The sequence below is a fragment of the Ursus americanus genome, chromosome X (genome assembly GCF_024610735.1).
Source record: "Ursus americanus isolate L20-20 chromosome X, mUrsAme1.1.p, whole genome shotgun sequence".
NCBI classification, from domain to species: Eukaryota; Metazoa; Chordata; class Mammalia; order Carnivora; family Ursidae; genus Ursus; species Ursus americanus.
This window is the reverse complement of record NC_142164.1, coordinates 38944673-38957686: the sequence shown is the minus strand read 5'-3', so window position 1 is coordinate 38957686 and position 13014 is coordinate 38944673. Positions and strand designations below refer to the sequence as shown.

General features: G+C 44.5%; 1 protein-coding gene across 4 annotated transcripts in view; it reads left to right on the top strand.

Annotated features, from left to right (window-relative positions):
• MID2 (midline 2) overlaps positions 1-3968 on the top strand; it is a 92146-nt gene extending 88178 nt beyond the window's left edge. For all 4 annotated transcript variants that reach the window (XM_087860057.1, XM_087860058.1, XM_087860056.1 and 1 more), the window contains exon 10: positions 70-3968. In XM_087860057.1, the coding sequence (XP_087716183.1) occupies positions 70-472 (403 nt within the window). In that variant the 3' untranslated portion in view covers positions 473-3968. The remainder of the gene's footprint in view (positions 1-69) is intronic.
• The last annotated feature ends 9046 nt before the right edge of the window (positions 3969-13014 follow it).

Here is a 13014-nt window from a genome sequence, read left to right as displayed (position 1 = left end):
ATATGGTGCCTAGCACCACTCAGATCATTAATAAATGTTTATTTCTCTCTCCTTTCCACGGTCTTGCAGGTATGCAATTGGTATTGCTTACAAATCAGCTCCCAAGAATGAATGGATTGGCAAGAATGCCTCCTCGTGGGTCTTCTCTCGATGCAATAGTAACTTTGTAGTGAGACATAACAACAAGGAAATGTTGGTGGATGTGCCCCCACAGTTGAAGCGTCTGGGTGTTCTTCTGGATTATGACAACAACATGCTGTCTTTCTATGACCCAGCTAACTCTCTCCATCTTCATACTTTTGACGTGACCTTCATTCTTCCAGTGTGTCCAACATTCACAATCTGGAACAAATCCCTAATGATCCTGTCTGGCTTGCCTGCCCCAGATTTTATTGATTACCCTGAGCGGCAGGAATGCAACTGCAGGCCTCAAGAATCCCCTTATGTTTCTGGGATGAAAGCTTGCCATTAAGTTTCCAGAGAGCGTATAATTCACTGGCTCTCCAGTCCAGCAGTTCTTCCCCTCCTAAACCTCAGTTAGTGTCCAATATACAAGATACAAAATAAAGTTCATCTGAAGCATCCAAAATAACTAGATATTATAGATTTAATTTTTGTGCATTAACGCTTGTATTTGAATTAATGTACTGAGTCTCTCAGAATGAATTATCTGAGCAGTCTGGGTTCAAGCCATTGGAGGAGAAATTTAGAGAATACCTCTCATCATTGGAGAATTAAAAATTCCCAGTGATTCAGGAGTATAAATGATATTGGAAGGAATTAGGATAATTCTAAGTAAATAATGTAGAAAGATGCTCTGAACAAGGGGCTAGCCAGCCGGAAAGGTGAGTGTGTGGGGGGGGGCGTGTCAGCCTTCCTAGCACTGGCCAGTTTGACCAAGTAGAATTTTGAAGTGTCCAAGGATCACATATTATATGTAGTTTTTGATAAAAAGCCTACAATCAAGGATTTATTATATGAAGAACATGTATGTGTATATATAATATATATAAAATGAATAAATAATATATGTTATATATTCATTTTATAATTATATATACATAATAAATTTTTTGATTTGCTTGTTTGAGTGAGAAATATACTGGAAGGGAAAATAAGTTATATCATTCCATTTTTGTCCCCTAAAGGGAACATCATCAAAATCAGGCAACATTTTCCTCCCTCCCTCCATTCATCCCTCCCATTCTCCCTCCTGTCACACACACACATACACGTGCAATAATGACGTAGATGGTGGGAAGAGTTCTAAATTGGATTAGCAGAGATTGGGGGACAAGATTGCACAAGAGATGCTGTTGCTGGATAGAAAATTGATCCAAGTAGAAGCACAGTTTCACTGAGGCTACTTGATGGAGGAGGTTCATTTGAATTGTTAAAAATTCCGTCACAGAATATCTCAAAGAAATACCGTTTTATTACTCTCAAGTACATACTGTTACTAGCATTAGGCTAAAAAAAAAAGAATTGCACAATGGATGTTCTTTAGGAACTTTATTTACTTAATCAGTAAGAATGGAATGTTCTAGATGCAAAAATTCCCAGTGCATATAAATGTACTTTGTATTTTCAGATAAAACACTTATGAAGTGCTTCAGAATGCCCGAGAACAGTCTGTTTTCCTAAACAGGTTAAAGAATTGTTCCTCTCCTGATCTTGTTTACTCTAGTCATCTGCTTAGCGGACCCCTCAGTGGCAAATGCAGATGTAACTTTCATCCCAGTCTTCCTCGCTATTGTTGAAGGGCATCGAGTTTTATGGTCTGTGCTTTTGTCAGTTCTCCTGCAGGGACTGGGGTTCCCCGGAGATAAGTCCGCCTCAAGGAGTCTACTTCTCGGGAGTTGCAAAAATATTACTTTTGTACAAAGCCGTAGCTGTCACAAGCCACCAGACTGGAGCCTTGAAACAATGCCAAAACGTCTCCCCTCTTCCTTTCGACCACCTCAGTGGACGTTCGTTCATTCATTCATTCAATCAATCATTCAACAAACTACTAGATGCTGGGTACCACTCTGCTGCTGATGTATTGATAAAAACACAGTCCCTTGCTGTCAAATGCCTTACTATTCTGTAGGAGAGACAAAGTTATCTATATACAGCCCCTAAATAGCAGCTTTGTATTGTTTGTTCACCTAACAGGGAAAGCAGGACCGATGCGCATTCAGATGGCGGGTTCAAACTTAACGTTCTCTCTAGCAGCAACGCAGGCTTTTCTGGTTGAAAAAAACCGTATGTCATTTCTGCTAATTAGGAGAGAAGCAACCTCAGTCAGATCCAGCAGTGCCGGCAGCTAGCTCGTCTGCCTTGGAAAGCTCATAGCCTTCGGACTAAAATAAGCCTAGTTCTTCTGCCATTTCCTAGCGGTGTGACCTAGGGTAAGCACTTCACTTCTCCGAGCCTCTGTTTCCTCTTCTGTAAAATAATACCTACCTCACAAAGCTGTGGCAAATATTTCAAAAGATAGCACACGTAAACTGCCTAGCACAGCCCGTGGCATGTAGTGAAGTGCACAAGGGATATGGACCTCTCCCTCCCGGCCCCGGCCCCAGCACAGTGTAGCGGTGCTTTAAAATGGATGCCTTTCATTTCTCAGTTACTCTGGTCTCTCCTCGAGGCCTTAGCCCCCAGTTTTTAAACAAAATAAATGATCCCGCCCCTCAGAAAACCTCTCACGGACTCCCATAGCATTCAGTAGAAGGCCCCATTGACTTAGGGTTTGGCTTTTCAGGTCCCTGTTTGCTTTCCCAGCTGCATCCTTTGCCACTTTCCTCCTTCCACTTGTTACTTTAGACAAGGTCAACTGTTCATACAACTTGTTCTCTGGGCCTGGAGTGGAAACATTACTGACCGTTCTGATGCCCAGAGTGAACAGGAATTGTTCCTGTGTGGAGGGAATAGTGTGGAAATGTTACAAATGCAGGACATGCCCCCTCCACCCCAGCTCAATTCCCTTTACCTTATCCTCGGGTCTCCCCAGCTATTCATTTTTTTTTTTTTTGGTACCCTTTAGGTTTTAGTGGCCTGGGACAAAGCTTCAATTTCCCCACCTTACATTTGACCCTAGCCTAGACTCCCTTTACCCACCCCCACCCCCACCCCCAGCCAGATTAACTCCTGACTGCCCCCCCAGACTGGTGTATGTTCTCATCTGAGCTCTCACGGCACCCTGAGGGTCCCCCCCACTTCTCAGCAATAATCACCTTGTATAGCAGTGTTTTTCAAAGTGTGGTCCTCAGACCGCCTGTTAAGAGTCACCTTTGGTGTTTGTTAAAACAATTGATCCTAAACCCCACTCCTGATCTACTTAATTGGACTATTGGGGCACATAAGTGGAATTTTACATTTTGAACAAGTTCCCAGGTAATTCTGATGCACACAAAAGTTTAATGTATAATAATCATCTTCCCTACTAGACTGTGAATACCTTGAGGGCAGGGACTGTGTCTTTTGTTGTTGTTGTATTTTTTAATACTTGGCATGGTGTGTGGAACAGAGTAGATGCCTGACTAATGTTTATTGAATGAATGTATGAATGAACGGATGAATAAGCAAAGTTTCCCTGTTATACTCTGATATCCATACCGGTGTTTGTTATTTCCTGAGCAGAAAAGCTCAGTTACTTCTCCATTTGGGCTGTGTTAATATTATTGTGCAAATGTCCCAGGACTCATACATATAAGTGACTATTGTCCGCCTCAGAAGCTCTTTGGAAGTTAACTTGGGGAATTGTCTAGAGCATGTGGGGCCATTCTTTTCAAGAACTTTCCAATCTTTTTGAAACTTCGTTCTTTGAAGGTGGATTTAAGTTTGGGCTATAGCCAAAAATCACTCAGAGCTTAACCTACTGAATAATGTAGGAAATTAAACTGGGTTTGAGGTAAGCAATGACGTTTCTGAGCCAAATAATGAAAACTGCTTTCCAAGGAACAACATGGTGGTAAAGTACTCCGGGCGGGGCGGGGGGGGGGGGGCGGGCGGGTGTGGTGGGTCCCGGAGACTTCAAGGCTTTCATAGCTAGTGGCAATGCCAGGACCTTAGAGAAGTCATTGACTGCCTCTAGCTAAATAAACCCAGTTGGACAAAGGGAATAGGATCTGTATTTAACATCTTCAAGGAAGGTGACGCCCTTAGTTTTCATTGTTGTTGCCCTACTCAATCTATTCTCCTACAATCCTTTCTGCTAGCAAATTATTCTTTCTGTCTGCAGTTTATGCTTGTTTCCAATTTTTTATATTGTCTTATTGAAGAAAGCACAAAACTAATCAAAATAAAGTTAAACCTGTTTTGAGAATATGAAAGAAATTTTAATGCCGCATTGGAGTTGTAACTACTTGTAAGTAAGAATTGCTGCATCTGTATGTGTTTTTATCATGTAATTCCATTGTATAACTTTGGATGCAGTGAAATTCAGATTTCAGCAAAATCACTTATATGTTCTTTTCAGCTTAAATACACTAGGTGAATTTTCTAAGCTTCCATGGTTTACATATTTATATATGACTACCTGGATGGAGCAATCCATGGATGGACTTTTTGATAAGCTCAAACATTTGATACCCTTTCCTCTACAGAATGGAGAACGTGAGGCTGACAGATAAGAACCACTCCCATGCTTATTTCAATTCCTGAAGCCAGCTGCAGCCTTGGAGCCATTGGCTGTGTTTGGCTGTGTGTTACAGGTTGGCCAGGTTGACTGCCATCAGGGCAGGTAAAACTGCCTTTTACGGTCTGGGCTGCCAGCTTCAGACATATACTGTGTTGTTGTTGTTGTTGGCTAGAATATTTATTAGACTATTGTCGGACTATTTTTTATCAAATATTTTATCCCAGGCTTGTTTGTACTGGGAGCTCTGGACCAATAGTGTCTCTCCTAGTGACAGAAATCTGAGCATCTGTGGATTACACAGCCTCATCCTTCTAAAATATCCCAGCCATCCAAAATGCTATATTATGAATTAAATAAATATATATGTATTCATGAGTTCTCGATTGTCTCTCACTGGAGTTTAAATTGGGAGAAGATGAAAAGAAAGACGGCCGTGGGTTACTGGAATTGCCTAAATGATTTGGGGGAAATCAGTTATCATATAAAAGGTAGAGATTTGGGCAGAGAGGATCCAGGAGGTCTAGAAATCGGGATCTAATCATGAAGACTGGTTTCAGGAGCAGGCAACAGTCAGGAAGACTAAAGAAATGAAGGTATAAGGCCCAAGGAGGCATGCACATTACATTTCAGGGGTTGAGGCGGAAGGTGGGAATTAAGGAAGAACAAAGAAAATCCCACTGCTGGAACCTATTGGTTAAAGGCAGAGTAGGGCCAGAAGTGACTTGAAACAGGTTGTCAAACCAAGGGCCTATACAAATGATGGCCCCAACACAAGAAGATTAAAATATAAAAGAGACAAGAATTTGCAATATCAGGGGCTTAGTGATCTAACTGGAGAGCAACCTTGGCAAAGGCTAAATATGGGGCTATTACCCACACTAAGATAGTGGGTTTTTTGGGATGTGACATTTGGGAAGTCTGGCTGTATTTGATAGGCCAGGCCAGAGGAGATATGGGGTTCTTATGTTCCCCTAACTAGGAATAGGATTGCTCCTGGAGTCCCAATGAAACTGAGCCTGTAGGTGGGGGTGAGGTGGTCTGTTTATAAAGATCAGGAGTAACAGAGGCCACCAACTAGGACAACGGAAATGTATATGGCATGATAGCTAATGAGAATGACTCTCCTCCACTGTGAATTTCCAGGGGTGGAGGATCAAGGTGGTCTTCCTATAACTGTTGGGCACAATATGTAAGTGACAATTGTGACTGCCCTGGATGGGTCATTCAAGAGGCATTCATTGTGTTCCCAGTATTCCTCTCATTTCTCTGGGGACATACTAAGATGAAAAAAAGCATTCTTAACATTTATAATCTAGTGGGACATCCAATTCAATAATTCTTCCCAGATAGTTTTTAACCTATAAACTCAAATTACTCATGGTAGCTGAAAAAGGAAGCCTTCACTGAAGACACAGGGGTGAGAGTAGAAGCTCTTACCAGACTTGTACGTAGGACATACGTAGTAAATGCTGACTGAATAGAAATAGAACCTGATAAGCAGAATGACAAGCAGGCCACCTTGTACACTGTGAAGTTTGTCTTAGGTGAACTTCACAGAACCACTTGGATAATCCCTCTTGGGCACATATCTCTGGTCAAGCATCCCCACAATTGCCTCTTTGTAACAGGCAACTGTTCTTCAAGGTCAGTCTTCTTCTAAGGGAATAATTAGAAGAATTAATAAATTAGCCATCAATAATGTGCTAAGGGAGGAGGATGGGGGAAAATTCACACCTCTTCCAGCTTCTCACTCTACCTCTTCCTTCCTTTTCAGAAAACAAGAAAATGTTAACAAGAACCTTCTAGAAACAGTGTTTCTGTTGTCCAATCTGGGGGTTTGGACAAGGTGGGAAGGGCAAGCTATAAACTTGCAGGTTTGAAAGGGTCAGCCAACAAGCAGTGCTCTGGCAGCCTTGCAGGGGACATATTTGGGGCCAAGAGGTGTCTTTCAAATAGTAGAATATAGATGCTAACTCTACTTCCTGTCAGGTTAGCCTTGTCCACAGAATGCAGAGGATCTGGTACCCCAGCCAGACTGAAGTCCCAGAAAATGGAATTTGGGCTGGTTTTCTCTTTCGTGTACAGTGGCAGGAAAAAGACATTATGATCTACACATCTTTTTGCCCAGCTTAACTCCCTTGGTGATAAGGAAGGGTGTTGTGATATGCCAGAAATGTGAAATTCGCAGCAAGCAGCTGTCAAGCACACAGGTCCACAAGGCCTAACTGATTCAGCAGGTAAAGGTACAATGGATCATTTGTTTGATTCAAACAGTTTATTATTTACACAACGAAAGAAAAGGTAGTGAAAGTTTCCTGCTCCTAGTGGTCCTTGTCCCAAGCACCAAAAAGGATGACACTGAAAAAGGGGCCAGAGGACTGCAATGGTAGTTGTGGGACATCCCTTTACTAAGAAGCCAATTTTAGACTGTAGCTACGTTGCTCTATAGTAGTATGTAGCTCTATTCTGAGAGGGATGAGTCAGGAAGTCTCTTATCTCATCAGATCCCAGGAGGTGGGAGGGGATGAAAAACTCTTGACAGCCTTCCAGGGGAGAGGAGGGATTAAGGAGGCAGTGGGAGATAAGTAACAATGGCCTTGAAGCAGCTCCTTGTAGGACTCCCATCCTCTAGTGCCCTGGAAGGATCACAGGTGTTCCACCAAGACTCGGATTAGTTATGGTTCAAGCCTTTGTGTGCAGGACCTATGTAGATAGTGTGAGGCTGCCTGGGTGCCATGGAGGAGCTGTTCTCCTACAGCAGTTAGCTGAATGCCCAGGTACCTTCCCTGGGGGGAAGGCAAAGTAAGCAAAGTCAGGGTCTGTTGAGGAACTCCCCCTCTCCCTCCCTTCTGGTGACCTTCCATTCATGTCCTTTCACTCTGCTCAGTGTCTTTGGGGTTGAGATGGGGTGGAGGCAGGGATTAAAGGAATAACGGGATGCACAACAAATTCAGACCTTGCAAAATTCAGTACCAAGGCCAGAGAATCCCAAAGCCCAAGTCTTTGGTATCTCTGGCTTAGTTTTTCAACTATAAATTGAAATGTATGAATAATTTCTAAGGTCCCTTTTAGCTCTAACAGTAGGCATTTCTATAAATGCAAATTTCCTGAATGTAGTGGTAGAAGCCCAACCTGCATACCTACCCCAAGAATGTTGGGACATCAGGGCCGATCATCAGGAACCCTATGACTAGAACAGAAAGGTGGATAACACTGCTGTTACTTTGGGACCTCCATCAAGACTCCCTTTTGAGGTGACCGTACTCCTCTTTACATGCTTCTTTCCACTCAGAGCTCCTATGCCAGTCTCCCCCACTTAACATTTGACGCCATTATTTTTGACTTTCCACCTCAGCCCTCTTCCCTTGATTTATTCACTAAGTGTACAAAATACAGATCCTGCTCCAGTTAGTCAGGTCTCGGTTTCAAATTTCAGGTTAGCTGTCTGACAGTTTTCCATGTGTCCATGTAGGAAATTGCCAGACATTCCACTTTCCAAGGGCAGAACAGGGCACTTGATATAGAAATCAACAGGGGTCCTATGTGCCACCTTCCCCAATCACAGCCTTTTTTCCTCAAACTTCCACAAATACACTCTTTACATGGAAGAGAGAGGGTCTTGGCACTTATCATGCAATTACTCACTTATTCATTCATTCAACAAATAGTTTATTGATAAAATCTTTGTGTCAGGTGCTGGAGTTCAGTGATGACCAAAACACATAGTCTCTGCCCTCGTGAGACTTGTAATAATCTGGTGGGGAGACAGACCATCGATGAATGAACCTTTAATAATAGGAGCTATCACTGATTGCTTACAGTGTCCCGACACTACTCCAAGCACTTGAAATGTAGTAACTAATTTAATCCTTCCAGCAACCCTGGCAGCTAAAGACTATTATTGGCTCCATAGAACATGAAGAGTTAACCCTGTGCCCTTGCCCAGACCAGTAGATTCCATTGCGCCTGGTGAGCAGGCTAGCAAGGTTCCTGGCCTTAGTTTGCCTCTGGCGCGGAGGTAAACGAGTTTAAGGCCCAGCACCTGATCCCGGCTCGTGGTGCCAGGAATTGGGGTTGACCAGGAAGGATGCCCAAGACTGTTCAGACACCCTCAAAACCGCCCCCGCGTGGCTTTCCCATTCTCTTTTTTCCTCCCCCCCATACCCCCCTTCTCCAGGCCGGCCCCTCCCTGTAAGCCGCCTCTTCTCTGAGTCATTTCCCCTTCCCTGCCCAAAGACCTTGGCTCTCTCTCCGTAGCCCTTCCCTCTGGCAGGAAATTGAGGCAGGGCCAACTAGCTTTGAGAACCAGGTGAGCGCTTTTCCCAGCAGATGAGAAACGCCCCCTCCACCCCACCCCGTTCGGAGGGACAGGAAATTGAGGGAGTTCCCACAGCCCCAGCGGCTGGCTCCCCTGTCTTCTGAAGGCCCTGGTGGCCGAGCGTGGGAGGTGCCACACCCCGCCCGCTGTCTCCTGGGATGTGACGAGGGAAGTGGTGGCCCCGTCAAGACGGGCCGGCGGGGCTGCCGCGGGCTCAGGCGGGGTAAGCCGAGCGCGCTGGGGCGGGAACTCGCTGCGGGAGAAGCTGGGCAGCAGGGGAGGGCCGGCCCCGCCAGCCCCTCAGGAACGTGAGCTGGAAGAGGGAGACGCGCGTGTGCGGAGGGGTGTGCAGAGGTGCCTATGCCGGGAGGCGCCTCTGTGCGGGGAATGCGTGGGCGAGGAGGGGCGTGGGGGCCACGCGCGCGTGCGGCGACTTACAGGGGTGTGTGTGGAGGTGTGCGTGGAGAATGGCAGCGCGTGCGTGGGGCGCGTGCCTGTGCGGGTACGTGCGTGTAGGCGTGCGTCAGGAGGAGGGGAGATCAGAAAGGACCGCTGACTGACGACGGGAGTGGCACTGACACTGCGTGCGTGCGGGACTGAGGTAAAAATGTCCGAGCCGCTCGGGCTGCCAGCGCCTAAGTCAGGACTCTTCACTTGTATTTTCTGAGGTGGGGAGGGAAGGAAGACATGACCCCTTTGAAAATCCGGGAAAACTGTTGACGTCTCCTGAAAAAACCAAAAAACGCACACGATTTGCATGCAAGCAGAGAGGGCTCCTGGCCATCCGTGGCCCCCAGATCATGGCTTCAAGCGGGAAGAAACCCCAAATAGGTCACTTTAGGCTCTACCATCGTGTCTTTGGATTGTGTGAGAGGAGGAACGGAACAGGTGACTGAGCCGTTGCTTGTTCTCTCTGAGGGCCCGCCTCGGGCTCGGTGTGGCTTCCAGGCTGGGTTTGCTGTGCCCCTGGTTCCTGGTGCCTTCGGAGAGGGGTGACGAGGCGGGATCACACGCCCTCCCGCCCCGTGAACGACGGCAGGAGGGGATCTCGTGGCCATCCCCTAAAGCCGGGGCGCGGGGCGCTGGGGGGCGAGCTCATTAGCCTCAGACCTGCTGGCCAGCGCCTTGCTGAGGTTGCAGTGCAGGGACTGGGAGAGCGCCTTGTCTGAGTCCCACCCCAGGCTCTCCACAGCCTGTGTGCAGTGTTCTCAAGTTGGCGCTTTAGGGGAAAGAGACTAGAAGGAGACCGGCGGGCTTGGGTTCTGATCCCATCTTTGCCATTAACTAACCATGGGACCCGGAGCAATTGTCCTCATCTTCCTGGCTGTCAGTTTCCGCATTTATAAAACGGGGTAGTAGCTCACAGGGTTGTTGGAAGTGTGACCAAGACTACAGCACATTCCCAGCACATGGAAGCATTTAATAAATGGCAGCAAAAATAGAACTGTATAGATTTCCAGAGAAGTTAAAGTAAACATTTTATTCTGGAAGAGTGTATTAAACTGCTGGTTTCTTTATGGTCTCTTCTAGGCACACTTAGTTGTGCTATCTTCATACAAAGCCCACCAAGCCCATTCCAGAAAGTCACACGCCTGAAGTAAGTGGGACTTAAATTTGAATTCTTTGCAACCTTCAGGTAAATAATGATTAGCCCACCATCAGCTCTCACCTGGATGGCTGCATTGGTGTTCAAGCCTTCATACATGCCCTTCTCCCTCCCATGGTTCCTTCTCCCTGTTGCAGTCAGAATTACCTTTCCCTCTGAGTGACAAAATAGCCTACTGGCTCAGAGCACTGACCTTGATGTCTGATAGATCTTGTTCAGATCCCAGCTCCACCCTGCTCCACCACCTTCTGGTTCTGTGATCTTGGACAGATCACTTCACCTCTTTAAGAATCCTTTCCCTTAAAAAACAAAACAAAACAAAACAGAATCCTTTCGAGAGATAATGCATGCAGAGTGGCCCATAGTAACTGCTCAGTAAAATGGTAGATTAAAAATGGTAAGAGCAGTGAGGCCGCTAATGAGAGAGTGGTTGCAGTGGTGTACCATGGAGTTCTATACTACCTACATAGTAAAGGGAATGAGCTGGAGAATGGGAGAAGTCAAGGATGGGAGATCTTGATGAGAACGAGGAGTGGGTATTCTGAGCACTCACAAGTAATAAGGGTGGGAGCTTGTAGCCAGAGATTGAGAAAGTGGGTTCAGGAATTCTAAAGAGGAACAGTCCTATGTTTAGCAGGTGGCCTGGAACACTGATGACTAGAAATGGCATGAGAAGTGACGTGATCAGGGATTGTAGAAGTAGAGATCAAGGGACAGTGAGGCTGGAGCGTTGGGTGAGTCATCCATAGTCATTGAGGTTGCTTATATGTTGGCGGGGCTTGGTAGGGAGAGGAAAATGGAGCTAGTGCCAAATCCAAGGCCCACCCTGATGAGCGGGGAGCAGGCATTTATTTCTCAAATATTTACTGAGCTCTTGTTAGATGTCAGGATATAACAAGATAGACAAAGTCCTGTTCTCATGGAGCTTCCAGTCTAGGGGGAGGGATAATTGGCATTAATAATCCCACCCTATAAATAGAAGACTGCCGACTGTGAGAAGAGTTATGAAGGGGGGGAAGGGTTCTATAATGGCTTATAGCAGGAGGACCTGACCCTGTCTGAAATGTCAGGAAAGGTTTCCCTGAGGAAGTGATGAGAACTGAAGGATCAATTAGGGTAAATAGAGGCGGATGAGGAGTGCGTGGAGGAAGTGTCCCAGGTAGAGGAAATAAGTATCATGTGCAGAGACCTGAAGGTAGAACATATATAAGGGACTTGAAGAAATGACAGGCATGTCCTATGACTAGGACATATGAAGCAGAGGGGAGAGCTGAGGCTGAAGGGCAGGCCTCCTTAATTATTTTAGGTTTTATTCTAGGAACAATGGGAATACTCCTATTAGAGGGTTTTGATTAGGTGAATGACATAATCAGACTTCTCTGTATTTGTATGTTAATTCTTTCCCCCCAGTTTTATTGAGATATGATTGAGTTACAACATTGTTTAAGTTTAAGGTGTAGAACATAATAATTTGATACTTGTATATATTGGAAAATTATTACAGTATTTCTTAAGTAATGCATAACGATGCTCATTATAAAAAATAATCAGAAGTATGTAAATTGTGAAAGTCTAGTTTTTACTTTTGTGTGTGTATATTAGAATATATATGTGTATATATACACACATATAATACATGTATACATTGTTGTATTTGTATACAATATATTATATATATAATATATATTATATATTTTAGCCTTTAGGAATTTCAGAAAGGACACAGATGAACATATGGGAAGGGGAAAATTAAAAAAGGAGAGAGGGAAACAAGCCATAAGTGACTTTTAATGACAGAGAACAAAATGAGGGTTGATGGAGGGAGGTGGAGGGGGATGGGCCAGATGGGTGATGGGTATTAAAGAGGGCACTTGTGATGAGCACTATGTAAGTGATGAATCACTGAATTCTACTCCAGAAACCAATATTACACTATATGTTAACTAACAAAATTTAAATTAAAAAATAGGAATGCTTCTAAAATTTCATCAAGTATGATGCTTATGGTCGGGTTCTGGCAGTTGCTCTTTATTAAATAAGTTTTCTTTAATGCTTAACTTTTTTGGGGCTTACTTTTTAAAAGCAAGAATAGGTATGAATTTTTGTCATTTGCTTTTTTACCTGTAAGTTGGACATAAAGGTTTTTCTCCTTAAAATTGTTAATGCATTGAATTGCATTGATAGTGTTTTAAAAACTCCCAGTTATGAAAATTTCCAAATACAAATAACAGCAGAGAGTAAGATAAACCCCACGTACCCATAATTCAACTTCAATAGCCATCATATTTGCCGTACTTGGTTCAGCTATCCCCCTCCCCTCTTTTCTGCTGGGATGTTTTAGGCTAACCATGAACGTCATCTGACTTCACTCCTAAATATTTCAGTATGCATCACAAAAATTATAGCACAAAGGACATCTTCTCATATAATCATAATGTCATTATCACTCTAATACCCAGCACATAT